The 13561-nt window shown below is 56.5% G+C and overlaps 1 protein-coding gene across 1 annotated transcript in view; it reads left to right on the top strand.

The window, feature by feature from the left end:
* LOC310966335 (formin-binding protein 1-like) overlaps nucleotides 1-5980 on the top strand; it is a gene marked incomplete at its 5' end in the record, with an annotated part of 31971 nt that extends 25991 nt beyond the window's left edge. Inside the window, 2 exon segments of the mRNA XM_083940914.1 lie at nucleotides 4362-4520; nucleotides 5879-5980. Of these exon segments, the coding sequence (XP_083797040.1) occupies nucleotides 4362-4520; nucleotides 5879-5907 (188 nt within the window). The 3' untranslated portion in view covers nucleotides 5908-5980.
* Between the last annotated feature and the right edge of the window lie 7581 nt (nucleotides 5981-13561).

Genomic DNA, 13561 nt, shown 5'->3' with positions numbered 1-13561 from the left:
AAGGTGGAGCAGAAGCTAAGGACAGCTACAGGAGAAAGGTGGAGCAGAAGCTGAGGACAGCTACAGGAGAAAGGTGGAGCAGAAGCTGAGGACAGCTACAGGAGAAAGGTGGAGCAGAAGCTAAGGACAGCTACAGGAGAAAGGTGGAGCAGAAGCTGAGGACAGCTACAGGAGAAAGGTGGAGCAGAAGCTAAGGACAGCTACAGGAGGAAGGTGGAGCAGAGGCTGAGAACAGCTACAGGAGAAAGGTGGAGCAGAAGCTGAGGACAGCTACAGGAGAAAGATGGAGCAGAAGCTGAGGACAGCTACAGGAGAAAGGTGGAGCAGAAGCTGAGGACAGCTACAGGAGGAAGGTGGAGCAGAAGCTAAGGACAGCTACAGGAGAAAGGTGGAGCAGAAGCTGAGGACAGCTACAGGAGAAAGGTGGAGCAGAAGCTGAGGACAGCTACAGGAGAAAGGTGGAGCAGAAGCTAAGGACAGCTACAGGAGAAAGGTGGAGCAGAAGCTGAGGACAGCTACAGGAGAAAGGTGGAGCAGAAGCTAAGGACAGCTACAGGAGGAAGGTGGAGCAGAGGCTGAGAACAGCTACAGGAGAAAGGTGGAGCAGAAGCTAAAGACAGCTACAGGAGGAAGGTGGAGCAGAGGCTGAGAACAGCTACAGGAGAAAGGTGGAGCAGAAGCTGAGGACAGCTACAGGAGAAAGGTGGAGCAGAAGCTAAGGACAGCTACAGGAGAAAGGTGGAGCAGAAGCTGAGGACAGCTACAGGAGGAAGGTGGAGCAGAAGCTGAGGACAGCTACAGGAGAAAGGTGGAGCAGAAGCTAAGGACAGCTACAGGAGGAAGGTGGAGCAGAGGCTGAGAACAGCTACAGGAGAAAGATGGAGCAGAAGCTGAGGACAGCTACAGGAGGAAGGTGGAGCAGAGGCTGAGGACAGCTACAGGAGAAAGGTGGAGCAGAAGCCGAGGACAGCTACAGGAGACGCCACCTTAAGACAATCCCCGCCTCACATCACCACCGACCAGGTCAGGGGAAAATCCGGCCCATGATTTAGGTTTGGCTGTGACTGACGAGGGAAGGATCTAGATGTGATACATTTGCAGAATGAGTTGCTTTTTTTTTGCGTAGCCTCGAGACTCGAGCTGAGGAAGCTCCTCGGGCCCAGACTTCTCCTGGAAGTAGCCCTGAGTACAGTTCGTCCTGGAGTCTGAGCCCAGCACGTATCAGCTGGAGCTCGCTGTATTCTGTACACATGTCACTGAACGTGCTGTTCCACTGTTGTCACGCTGTTGAGACAGAGGAGGATTCTGTCGTCCAGGTGGCGCTGGTGCAAGATCCGTCTTAGGTGATTTGGCCAGAACTGGACTTAGAGCGAGTGATGAGAGAGGGGTCAGTGGGGGAGGACGCAGTGAGTCATTTGAGGGACGGAGTCTAGGAATCGGCCGGGGTGTGGATCTGGTCCGAGCAGCGACCAGCTGTTTCATGTGGTCATTGAACTCCAAGAGACGGGCGGAGGGAGGCAGGGTGGCTGTAGTGAAGGGGGGCTGGATGGGGTTTTGGGTGGGGGGTGTGCAGGTTTGTCCTTAAAGTGGGAGTTGGGGACTCTTTTCTCCTCGCTGATGTCGTGATGTCGCGCTCAAAGCTCTGGGCTGAGGCTTCGTACGGGAACACGTCAGGCAGAGGGGACAGATGAGTGCTTCCTGATTCCCATCCTGTTCATTTAAGAGTGATGTAAAAAGAGCTGAGGGGACGGCACACGCAGTGCACACGCAGTGCACACGCAGTGCACACGCAGTGCACACGCAGTGCACACGCAGTGCACACGCAGCTGAAGGCCACTGACGGACCCCTCAGTGTTCAGACAGCTGACTGTGTTTAGCAGATCAATAAAGTCTCGCTTCAGTACTTCGGACTTTCACAGCTTTGTTCAGTATAATGCGTCTTCCTTCATGTCAGATCCACGTCCTCGGGTAAACAAAGACCTTCAGTGTTCTTACTGCAACAGCGTCTCTTATCCTTTACAGCAGAGTCAGCCACAGTCAGAGCTCCAGGCCCAGGCACTAGCTCCCTCTGTGGCCACAGTCAGAGCTCCAGGCCCAGGCACTAGCTTCCTCTGTGGCCACAGTCAGAGCTCCAGGCCCAGGCACTAGCTCCCTCTGTGGCCACAGTCAGAGCTCCAGGCACTAGCTTCCTCTGTGGCCACAGTCAGAGCTCCAGGCCCAGGCACTAGCTCCCTCTGTGGCCACAGTCAGAGCTCCAGGCCCAGGCACTAGCTCCCTCTGTGGCCACAGTCAGAGCTCCAGGCCCAGGCACTAGCTTCCTCTGTGGCCACAGTCAGAGCTCCAGGCCCAGGCACTAGCTCCCTCTGTGGCCACAGTCAGAGCTCCAGGCCCAGGCACTAGCTCCCTCTGTGGCCACAGTCAGAGCTCCAGGCACTAGCTCCCTCTGTGGCCACAGTAGGAGCTTCAGGCCCAGGTACTAGCTCCCTCTGTGGCCACAGTCAGAGCTTCAGGCCCAGGCACTAGCTCCCTCTGTAGCCACAGTCAGAGCTCCAGGCCCAGGCACTAGCTCCCTCTGTGGCCACAGTCAGAGCTTCAGGCCCAGGTACTAGCTCCCTCTGTGGCCACAGTCAGAGCTTCAGGCCCAGGCACTAGCTCCCTCTGTGGCCACAGTCAGAGCTCCAGGCCCAGGTACTAGCTCCCTCTGTGGCCACAGTCAGAGCTCCAGGCCCAGGCACTAGCTTCCTCTGTGGCCACAGTCAGAGCTTCAGGCCCAGGCACTAGCTCCCTCTGTGGCCACAGTCAGAGCTCCAGGCACTAGCTCCCTCTGTGGCCACAGTCAGAGCTTCAGGCCCAGGCACTAGCTCCCTCTGTGGCCACAGTCAGAGCTCCAGGCCCAGGCACTAGCTCCCTCTGTGGCCACAGTCAGAGCTCCAGGCACTAGCTCCCTCTGTGGCCACAGTCAGAGCTCCAGGCCCAGGCACTAGCTCCCTCTGTGGCCACAGTCAGAGCTCCAGGCCCAGGTACTAGCTCCCTCTGTGGCCACAGTCAGAGCTCCAGGCCCAGGCACTAGCTCCCTCTGTGGCCACAGTCAGAGCTCCAGGCCCAGGCACTAGCTCCCTCTGTGGCCACAGTCAGAGCTCCAGGCCCAGGCACTAGCTCCCTCTGTGGCCACAGTCAGAGCTCCAGGCCCAGGTACTAGCTCCCTCTGTGGCCACAGTGAGAGCTCCAGGCCCAGGCACTAGCTCCCTCTGTAGCCACAGTCAGAGCTCCAGGCCCAGGCACTAGCTCCCTCTGTGGCCACAGTCAGAGCTTCAGGCACTAGCTCCCTCTGTGGCCACAGTCAGAGCTTCAGACACTAGCTCCCTCTGTGGCCACAGTCAGAGCTCCAGGCCCAGGCACTAGCTCCCTCTGTGGCCACAGTCAGAGCTCCAGGCCCAGGCACTAGCTCCCTCTGTGGCCACAGTCAGAGCTTCAGGCACTAGCTTCCCCTGTAGCCACAGTCAGAGCTTCAGGCACTAGCGTCCTCAGTTCCTTTTTGCTCTTACTTCAGTGTGAGAAGATGAAACATGATCCAGGTCGTCAGACGGGGATCCAGGATCCTGCAGCAGTGGAGCAAATCTGTTCCCCAGTTGTGCACATTGTTGTAGAGGAGGTCTGTTGTCATCCCTCCCTGTGGCAGCTGCCTGGGGCTCTGTCCTGCTCGGTACGAGAGCTCGCATCAGAGATCTCACTGCACTGGACTCCGCCTGTTAGTTCCCCAGGTGGGATTTACTCTTCGGCTCAGCACCAAGAAGCAGCCAGCGAGATTTGTTACCTCGTACACAGTCCTCCTGTTTCTTTGTATGCTAACTAGCATGTGTTAGCATACCACTGTTTTAGAGCCATGGTCAAGTTCTATCGTTCCCTCATTGCCCATTCACTGTCTCTCTCTCACCTGTCTGTCTCTCACCTGTCTGTCTCTCACCTGTCTCTCTCTCACCTGTCTGTCTCTCACCTGTCTCTCTCTCACTTGTCTGTCCCTCACCTGTCTGTCTCTCACCTGTCTCTCTCTCACCTGTCTGTCTCTCACCTGTCTGTCTCTCCCCTGTCTGTCTCTCACCTGTCTGTCTCTCACCTGTCTCTCTCTCACTTGTCTGTCCCTCACCTGTCTGTCTCTCACCTGTCTCTCTCTCACCTGTCTGTCTCTCACCTGTCTGTCTCTCCCCTGTCTGTCTCTCACCTGTCTGTCTCTCACCTGTCTCTCTCTCACTTGTCTGTCCCTCACCTGTCTGTCTCTCACCTGTCTCTCTCACCTGTCTGTCTCTCACCTGTCTGTCTCTCACCTGTCTGTCTCTCACCTGTCTGTCTCTCACCTGTCTCAGGTCAGAATGAAGGAACTCTGTCGATGGTGGAGGGGGAACTACTTTCTGTGGTGGAAGAGGACAAAGGTGACGGTTGGACCAGAGTACGGAGGAACCTGGAGGAGGAAGGATACGTGCCCACCTCCTACATCAAAGTCTTCCTGGACAGCGGCGCCAAAGGTGCTATGACTTACATATGACCTTCACACGACCGTTTCACACTGTGACCTTTAGACCCTGAATGTTCCCACAGCCTCCCTGTGTCTCAGAGACGTCCGTGTCCGTGTCCGCGTCCGTGTCCGTGTCCGTGTCCGTGTCCGTGTCCGCGTCCGTGTCCTCAGTGTCACAGTGACGAGACGATCTGAAGGCAGGGAGACGCCGCGGCCGCGTCTAACACTTGTTAATGAAGGTCAACGGTGTCATTGCTTCACGTCTCCTCAGTGTCAGTTAACTCTTTATACGAGCAGGTGGAGGTCGTCTGTGCTCATCGTTCAAACAGAACACGGGAAGAGTGACGCTAGTTAGCACGTTAGCACGTTAGCAGCACAAACTCTGTTTAAACTCCTCCAGGGTCTTTGTCTGCACTTTAATCCTCCGTAACCATGGAGACAGTTTTTATTAAGGTAGAAATCAGGAGAGATGCTAACAGCCGGACGTGGCTAACAGTGGTTAGCTCGGGGCAGCACGGTGAAGGCATTCAAAGGTCTTTTTTAACCACTAATGCTGCTGAAAATAACAGCAGGATTTAACACACTTTATTTTGTCTTCCCGGGAAATCTCTGAAGTTCCTGAATGAATCACGATCACGCACAAACGACCGTGACGTCAGCAACAAACACCGTCAACAACTCCCCACGGACCGGCTCTCAGTAAAGTCCTTCCTGTTCCTGTTCCTGTCTCAGTAAAGTCCTCCTGTTCCTGTTCCTGTTCCTGTCTCAGTAAAGTCCTTCCTGTTCCTGTTCCTGTTCTGTCTCAGTGACAGTACTTCCTGTTCCTGTTCCTGTTCTGTCTCAGTGACCGTACTTCCTGTTCCTGTTGTGTCTCAGTGACCGTACTTCCTGTTCCTGTTGTGTCTCAGTGACCGTACTTCCTGTTCCTGTTGTGTCTCAGTGACAGTACTTCCTGTTCCTGTTCCTGTTCCTGTTGTGTCTCAGTGACCGTACTTCCTGTTCCTGTTGTGTCTCAGTGACCGTACTTCCTGTTCCTGTTGTGTCTCAGTGACAGTACTTCCTGTTCCTGTTCCTGTTCCTGTTGTGTCTCAGTGACCGTACTTCCTGTTCTGGTCCGTGTTGCGTTCTGGAACCGTCGTCCTGATCTGATCGTTCCTGGTCGGTCGTCTCCTCTCAGCGAGCACGGAGTCGGAGTCGAACCAGGAATAATTTAGAGATACAAAAGAACGATTTTATGATCTAAAGTGCCAAACTCTATTATTATAATTATCATTATTATTAATATTATTATTATTATTATTATAATCGTGGTCGACGTCCCTCAGACGCCGTGTCCGTCTCTAACTCTCTGTCTCTCTGTATCTTTAGGCTTCGTGCAGAGTAGTCGTCTAGTCTAGCACAGTAATCGACCAATGAGGACGTCTCGCCACAGGAAGTGATGTAAACAGCTCTGACGAAGTCCTGTAGCAGCCCTCAGATATCTCGGCCAATCAGACGACAGACTGCTGGAGGTTCTGCTGCCAGATATTAGACGGGTCCGATCACACATCCGACTTTGGACGGAACTCGAACGAGAGCAGAACTGTTTCATTATTTCAGAGGAAATGGAGCTCAGCTGTGTGTCACCGAGAGCGTCAGCTCGCCACGGCGCCCGCCCGCCCGCCCGCCCGCCCGCCCTCCTCTCACTCTGAGGATCTGTTCAGACGTTAGACCGGTCCCGTCAATCACATTCAGCTTCAGTTTTCATGAGTCTCATTTGACGATCCTTCCTGTCGACCTCCGGTGATGTCACAGTGACGTCACAGGTCAGTGCACCGTGACATCACTTAATCACTGAAGAGTGTGTGTAAATATAAGCTGTAGCCCCGCCCCCTGTACACCTGCTGACATTAGCCAGGTTAACCCGTGTGTGTATTAGCCCCGCCCCCAGGCTAACCTGTGTGTATTAGCCCCTCCCCCAGGTTAACATGTGTGTATTAGCCCCGCCCCCAGGTTAACCTGTGTGTATTAGCCCCGCCCCCTGTACACCTGCTGACATTAGCCAGGTTAACCCGTGTGTGTATTAGCCCCGCCCCCAGGCTAACCTGTGTGTATTAGCCCCTCCCCCAGGTTAACCTGTGTGTATTAGCCCCGCCCCCAGGTTAACCTGTGTGTATTAGCCCCGCCCCCAGGCTAACCTGTGTATTAGCCCCTCCCCCAGGCTAACATGTGTGTATTAGCCCCGCCCCCAGGTTAACCTGTGTGTATTAGCCCCGCCCCCATGCTAACATGTGCGTAGTAACCCCGCCCCCATGCTCACCTGTGTGTATTAGCCACGCCCCCAGGCTCACCTGTGTGTATTAGCCCCGCCCCCAGGCTCACCTGTGTATTAGCCCCGCCCCCAGGCTCACCTGTGTATTAGCCCCACCCCCAGGTTCACCTGTGTATTAGCCCCGCCCCCAGGCTCACCTGTGTATTAGCCCCGCCCCCAGGTTCACCTGTGTATTAGCCCCGCCCCCAGGCTCACCTGTGTATTAGCCCCGCCCCCAGGCTCACCTGTGTATTAGCCCCGCCCCCAGGCTCACCTGTGTATTAGCCCCGCCCCCTGCCTGTTGATCATGTTATCGTGTGAAATGTGAGATGTGAGAATGCTGATCACACTCTTTTCCACTTCCTGTATGTTAAACTTTCAAAATAAAGTACACTGAATCAAACACTGTAAATGTGTGTAAACCGCTTTATTTAGAAACACTCAAGACAGGATGTTGCTACGTCAGCTAGCTAACATTCATCTGCATTAGCAGCGAGCTAACAGTAGCTAACATCATGGTCTGATCCTGAACCCCAGCACCGGGGTCTGATCCTGAACCCCAGCACCGGGGTCTGATCCTGGACCCCAGCACCGGGGGCTGATCCTGAACCCCAGCACTGGGGTCTGGTCCTGAACCCCAGCACCGGGGTCTGATCCTGAACCCCAGCACCGGGGTCTGATCCTGGACCCCAGCACCGGGGGCTGATCCTGAACCCCAGCACTGGGGTCTGGTCCTGAACCCCAGCACCGGGGTCTGATCCTGAACCCCAGCACCGGGGTTTGATCCTGGACCCCAGCACCGGGGTCTGATCCTGAACCCCAGCACCGGGGTCTGATCCTGAACCCCAGCACCGGGGTCTGATCCTGAACCCCAGCACCGGGGTCAGATCCTGAACCCCAGCCTTGGGGTCTGATCCTGAACCCCAGCACCGGGGTCTGATCCTGGACCGTTCCAGGACGGCGGCCGACCTCAGGGTTAGGGTTAGGGTTGAACTGGTGAACTTGGTGTGAACTGGTGCAAACTGGTGTAAACTGATGCAGACTGGTGTGAACTGGTGCAGACTGGTGTGAACTGGTGTAAACTGGTGCAAACTGGTGTAAACTGGTGTAAACTGGTGCAAACTGGTGCAGACTGGTGTGAACTGGTGCAGACTGGTGTGAACTGGTGCAAACTGATGTGAACTGGTGCAGACTGGTGCAGACTGGTGCAGACTGGTGTGAACTGGTGTAAACTGGTGCAGACTGGTGCAGACTGGTGTGAACTGGTGCAGACTGGTGCAGACTGGTGTAAACTGGTGCAGACTGGTGTGAACTGGTGCAGACTGGTGCAAACTGGTGTGAACTGGTGCAGACTGGTGCAGACTGGTGTGAACTGGTGCAGACTGGTGTGAACTGGTGTGAACTGGTGTAAACTGGTGTAAACTGGTGCAAACTGGTGTAAACTGGTGTAAACTGGTGCAAACTGGTGTAAACTGGTGTAAACTGGTGCAAACTGGTGCAGACTGGTGTGAACTGGTGCAGACTGGTGTGAACTGGTGCAAACTGATGTGAACTGGTGCAGACTGGTGCAGACTGGTGCAGACTGGTGTGAACTGGTGTGAACTGGTGCAGACTGGTGCAGACTGGTGTGAACTGGTGCAGACTGGTGCAAACTGGTGTGAACTGGTGCAGACTGGTGCAGACTGGTGTGAACTGGTGCAGACTGGTGTAAACTGGTGAAACTGGTGCAGACTGGTGCAAACTGGTGTGAACTGGTGCAAACTGGTGCAGGCTGGTGTGAACTGGTGCAGACTGGTGCAGACTGGTGCAAACTGGTGTAAACTGGTGCAAACTGGTGCAGACTGGTTTAAACTGGTGCAAACTGATGTGAACTGGTGCAGACTGGTGTGAACTGGTGTAAACTGGTGCAGACTGGTGCAGACTGGTGTAAACTGGTGTGAACTGGTGTGAACTGGTGCAGACTGGTGTGAACTGGTGCAGACTGGTGCAAACTGGTGCAGACTGGTTTAAACTGGTGTGAACTGGTGCAGACTGGTGTAAACTGGTGCAGACTGGTGCAGACTGGTGTAAACTGGTGCAAACTGGTGTGAACTGGTGCAGACTGGTGCAAACTGGTGTGAACTGGTGCAAACTGGTGCAGACTGGTGCAGACTGGTGTAAACTGGTGCAAACTGGTGTGAACTGGTGCAGACTGGTGCAAACTGGTGTGAACTGGTGCAAACTGGTGCAAACTGGTGTGAACTGGTGCAAACTGGTGCAGACTGGTGCAGACTGGTGTGAACTGGTGCAGACTGGTGCAAACTGGTGTGAACTGGTGCAGACTGGTGCAAACTGGTGTGAACTGGTGCAAACTGGTGCAGACTGGTGCAGACTGGTGTGAACTGGTGCAGACTGGTGTAAACTGGTGCAGACTGGTGTAAACTGGTGCAGACTGGTGTGAACTGGTGTAAACTGGTGCAGACTGGTGCAGACTGGTGTGAACTGGTGCAGACTGGTGTAAACTGGTGCAGACTGGTGTAAACTGGTGCAGACTGGTGTGAACTGGTGCAGACTGGTGCAAACTGGTGTGAACTGGTGCAGACTGGTGCAAACTGGTGTGAACTGGTGCAGACTGGTGTGAACTGGTGCAGACTGGTGCAGACTGGTGCAGACTGCCGTTCACTCAGGGATGCGATCACATCCACAGCTGTCCGTGTACTCGTCTGATTGGAATATACGATATATTTATATTTGCACCATGAAAACAGCCCTGTCCAGGACCCGTCCCCTCATGGTGGTTCAGGTCTGAGTCCCTGTGACCCTGAGGGCTGTGGTCTGGACCCGTCCCCTCATGGTGGTTCAGGTCTGAGTCCCTGTGACCCTGAGGGCTGTGGTCTGGACCCGTCCCCTCATGGTGGTTCAGGTCTGAGTCCCTGTGACCCTGAGGGCTGTGGTCTGGACCCGTCCCCTCATGGTGGTTCAGGTCTGAGTCCCTGTGACCCTGAGGGCTGTGGTCTGGACCCGTCCCCTCATGGTGGTTCAGGTCTGAGTCCCTGTGACCCTGAGGGCTGTGGTCTGGACCCGTCCCCTCATGGTGGTTCAGGTCTGAGTCCCTGTGAACCTGAGGGCTGTGGTCTGGACCCGTCCCCTCATGGTGGTTCAGGTCTGAGTCCCTGTGAACCTGAGGGCTGTGGTCTGGACCCGTCCCCTCATGGTGGTTCAGGTCTGAGTCCCTGTGACCCTGAGGGCTGTGGTCTGGACCCGTCCCCTCATGGTGGTTCAGGTCTGAGTCCCTGTGACCCTGAGGGCTGTGGTCTGGACCCGTCCCCTCATGGTGGTTCAGGTCTGAGTCCCTGTGACCCTGAGGGCTGTGGTCTGGACCCTGGTGCTCCTGGTCTCCCATGGCAGAGTGGTCTCAGGCGAGGGGCCAGACTAAGAACGCCTCACAAAGACTCTACGGACAAACCAGGAAGAGGAGGAGAGATCCTGCCCTGACAAAGCCCGGGGCCCCCGTCTGGAGCCAGGCCCAGACGGAGTGCTCGCCGGTGAGTGCCTGGTGACCTTGTTTGCCACGGAGCCCGAAGAAGTGACCTGGCACCTCCCCCCTCTCCATCCGGGGGGACCGCTGGGGTCGGGTGCACTGCTGCACGGGGGCAGTGAAGGTGAGGGTCCTGGAGGGTCCAGACCCGGGCAGCAGAGGCTCTGGGGACGTGGAGCGTCTCCTCTCTGTGGAGGTGGAGCTCCCAGTTAGATCTGGCGGGGCTCACCTCCACACACAGTCTGGATCTGGACCCGTGCTCCTGGATAGGGGCTGGACCCTGGTCTTCTCTGGAGGGGCCCAGGGTGTGGGGAGACTCTCAAACCCCCGGCTGAGCGCCGCGGTGTTGGAGTTCACCCCGGTGGACGAGTGTATGTGGTTCCAGAGCACCCTAGGCCAAAGGTCCAGGATCCAGTTTGTGATGGTCTCATCTGATCTGAACCCCAGCGTCTGGTGTTAGACTTATGTGCTGGTCCTGGATCCTCTTTAACAAACACCATGTTGGAACAGAAGGAGGCTCAGAAGTGGACCTGGTTCCAGAGCACACTAGGCCAAAGGTCCAGGATCCAGTCTGTGATGGTCTCATCTGATCTGAGGCCGGATGTTTTGGACACTCGGGTGAAGAGAGGGGGCAGAGCTGTCAGCTGATCACCATCTGGGGATGAGTGGGTCAGAGGACGGGGAAGGTTCTGGACAGACCGGGTAAACCCAGACCAGTAGTGCGGGTGAACTGGGACCGTCTGGAGGAGGCCCCTGTCCCAGAGACCTTCACCTCACACCTCCGGAGGAGCTTTTCTGGCGTCCCTGTGGAGGTTGGGCATCGAACCGGAGCGGGCGATGTTCAAAGCTTCCACTGCTGAAGCTGCAGCGGTGAGCTGTGGCCTCAAGGTCTCAGGTGCCTCAAGGGGCGGGGACCCTGGAGCACCGTGGTGGACCCCGGGGGTCAGGGGTCTCCCTGAAGAAGGAGGCCTTCAGGATCTGGTCTCCCAGAAGACTCCGGAGGTGGTTCTGAGGTCCCCACAGGTCTGAAGGGCTGCAGCCTCTGCTGGGTCAGAGGCAAAGCAGCGGGTGTGGGAGGAGTTCACACAAGTCCTGGAGAAGGACTTTGGGGGGCACCGAGGTGCTTCTGGACCACCATTCAGCACCTCAGGAGGGGGACACGGGGAACCGTCCAAGCTGTTCACAGTAAGGACGGGACGCTGGTGCCCTCAGCTGATGAGGTCATGGGGCGGTGGAAGGACTCTGAGGAAGTCCTGAATGGGCCCAACACGCCCTCTTTTGTAGAGGCAGAGCTGGAGGCTGATGGGGATCATCGTCAACATCTCTGACAGAAGTCACTGAGGAAGGAAACAAGTCCACAGAGGCAAAGCCCCAGGATCCATGAGCTGCATCCACACATGCTGAAAGCTCTGGGTCTGGAGGGGCCGTCCTGGTCCTGGTCCTGGTCCTGGTCCTGGTCCTGGTCCACACGTCTCTGACACACTGGTGGAAGTCTGGGACAGAGCCGAGGGAGTGGCAGACCGGGGTGGTGGTTCCTGTTCAGAAAGGGGGACCAGAGGGTGTGAGCCAGTTCCAGGGGGATCACACTCCTCAGCCTCCCTGGTGAAGTCGACTCCAAGGTGCTGGAAAGGAGGTTGGTCCTGTAGAACCTCAGACTGAAGAGGAACCAGGTGGATCCAGTCCTGGACCTGGACCAGGACCAGCTCTGCACTCTCCAGGATCCTGGAGGGGGTCTGGGAGTGGGCCCATCCAGGGGGTCACTTCTGAGGGGGTCCAGTCTCTGTACCCCCAAAGAGAGAGCTGGGTCCGGATCTCCGTTCCTGCTCTTCCTCCTCCCTCCCTCCTCTCTCTCCGTTCCTGCTCTTCCTCTTCCCTCCCTCCTCTCTCCCCGTTCCTGCTCTTCCTCTTCCCTCCCTCCTCTCTCTCCCCGTTCCTGCTCTTCTCCGACCGCGGGGCTGAGAGTTCTCCGACCGCGGGGCTGAGAGTTCTCCGACCGCGGGGCTGAGAGTTCTCCGACCGCGGGGCTGAGAGTTCTCCGACCGTCCTTTCATCCATCAAGCTTTAAGATCTTGTTTCCACTCAACCTATTTTTGGCATCAGAGAAGAAGAACGAGAGAGAGGAGGGAGGGAGGAGGAAGAGCAGGAACGGAGAGAGAGGAGGGAGGGAAGAGGAAGAGCAGGAACAGAGAGAGAGGAGGGAGGGAAGAGGAAGAGCAGGAACAGAGAGAGAGGAGGGAGGGAAGAGGAAGAGCAGGAACGGAGAGAGAGGAGGGAGGGAGGAGGAAGAGCAGGAACAGAGAGAGAGGAGGGAGGGAGGAGGAAGAGCAGGAACGGAGAGAGAGGAGGGAGGGAGGAGGAAGAGCAGGAACAGAGAGAGAGGAGGGAGGGAGGAGGAAGAGCACGAACGGAGAGAGAGGAGGGAGGGAGGAGGAAGAGCAGGAACAGAGAGAGAGGAGGGAGGGAAGAGGAAGAGCAAGAACGGAGAGAGAGGAGGGAGGGAAGAGGAAGAGCAGGAACGGAGAGAGAGAGGAGGGAGGGAAGAGGAAGAGCAGGAACGGAGAGAGAGAGGAGGGAGGGAAGAGGAAGAGCAGGAACAGAGAGAGAGGAGGGAGGGAAGAGGAAGAGCAGGAACGGAGAGAGAGGAGGGAGGGAAGAGGAAGAGCAGGAACGGAGAGAGAGGAGGGAGGGAGGAGGAAGAGCAGGAACAGAGAGAGAGGAGGGAGGGAGGAGGAAGAGCAGGAACGGAGAGAGAGGAGGGAGGGAGGAGGAAGAGCACGAACGGAGAGAGAGGAGGGAGGGAAGAGGAAGAGCAGGAACGGAGAGAGAGGAGGGAGGGAAGAGGAAGAGCAGGAACGGAGAGAGAGGAGGGAGGGAAGAGGAAGAGCAGGAACGGAGAGAGAGGAGGGAGGGAAGAGGAAGAGCAGGAACAGAGAGAGAGGAGGGAGGGAGGAGGAAGAGCAGGAACGGAGAGAGGAGGGAGGGAAGAGGAAGAGCAGGAACGGAGAGAGAGGAGGGAGGGAAGAGGAAGAGCAGGAACGGAGAGAGAGGAGGGAGGGAAGAGGAAGAGCAGGAACGGAGAGAGAGGAGGGAGGGAGGAGGAAGAGCAGGAACGGAGAGAGAGGAGGGAGGGAAGAGGAAGAGCAAGAACGGAGAGAGAGGAGGGAGGGAAGAGGAAGAGCAGGAACGGAGAGAGAGGAGGGAGGGAAGAGGAAGAGCAGGAACGGAGAGAGAGGAGGGAGGGAGG

Source organism: Echiichthys vipera, assembly GCF_963691815.1.
Source record: "Echiichthys vipera genome assembly, contig: SCAFFOLD_73, whole genome shotgun sequence".
NCBI lineage: Eukaryota > Metazoa > Chordata > Actinopteri > Perciformes > Trachinidae > Echiichthys > Echiichthys vipera.
The sequence above is the reverse complement of the archived record's forward strand: the minus strand, read 5'-3'. Positions and strand labels throughout refer to the sequence as shown.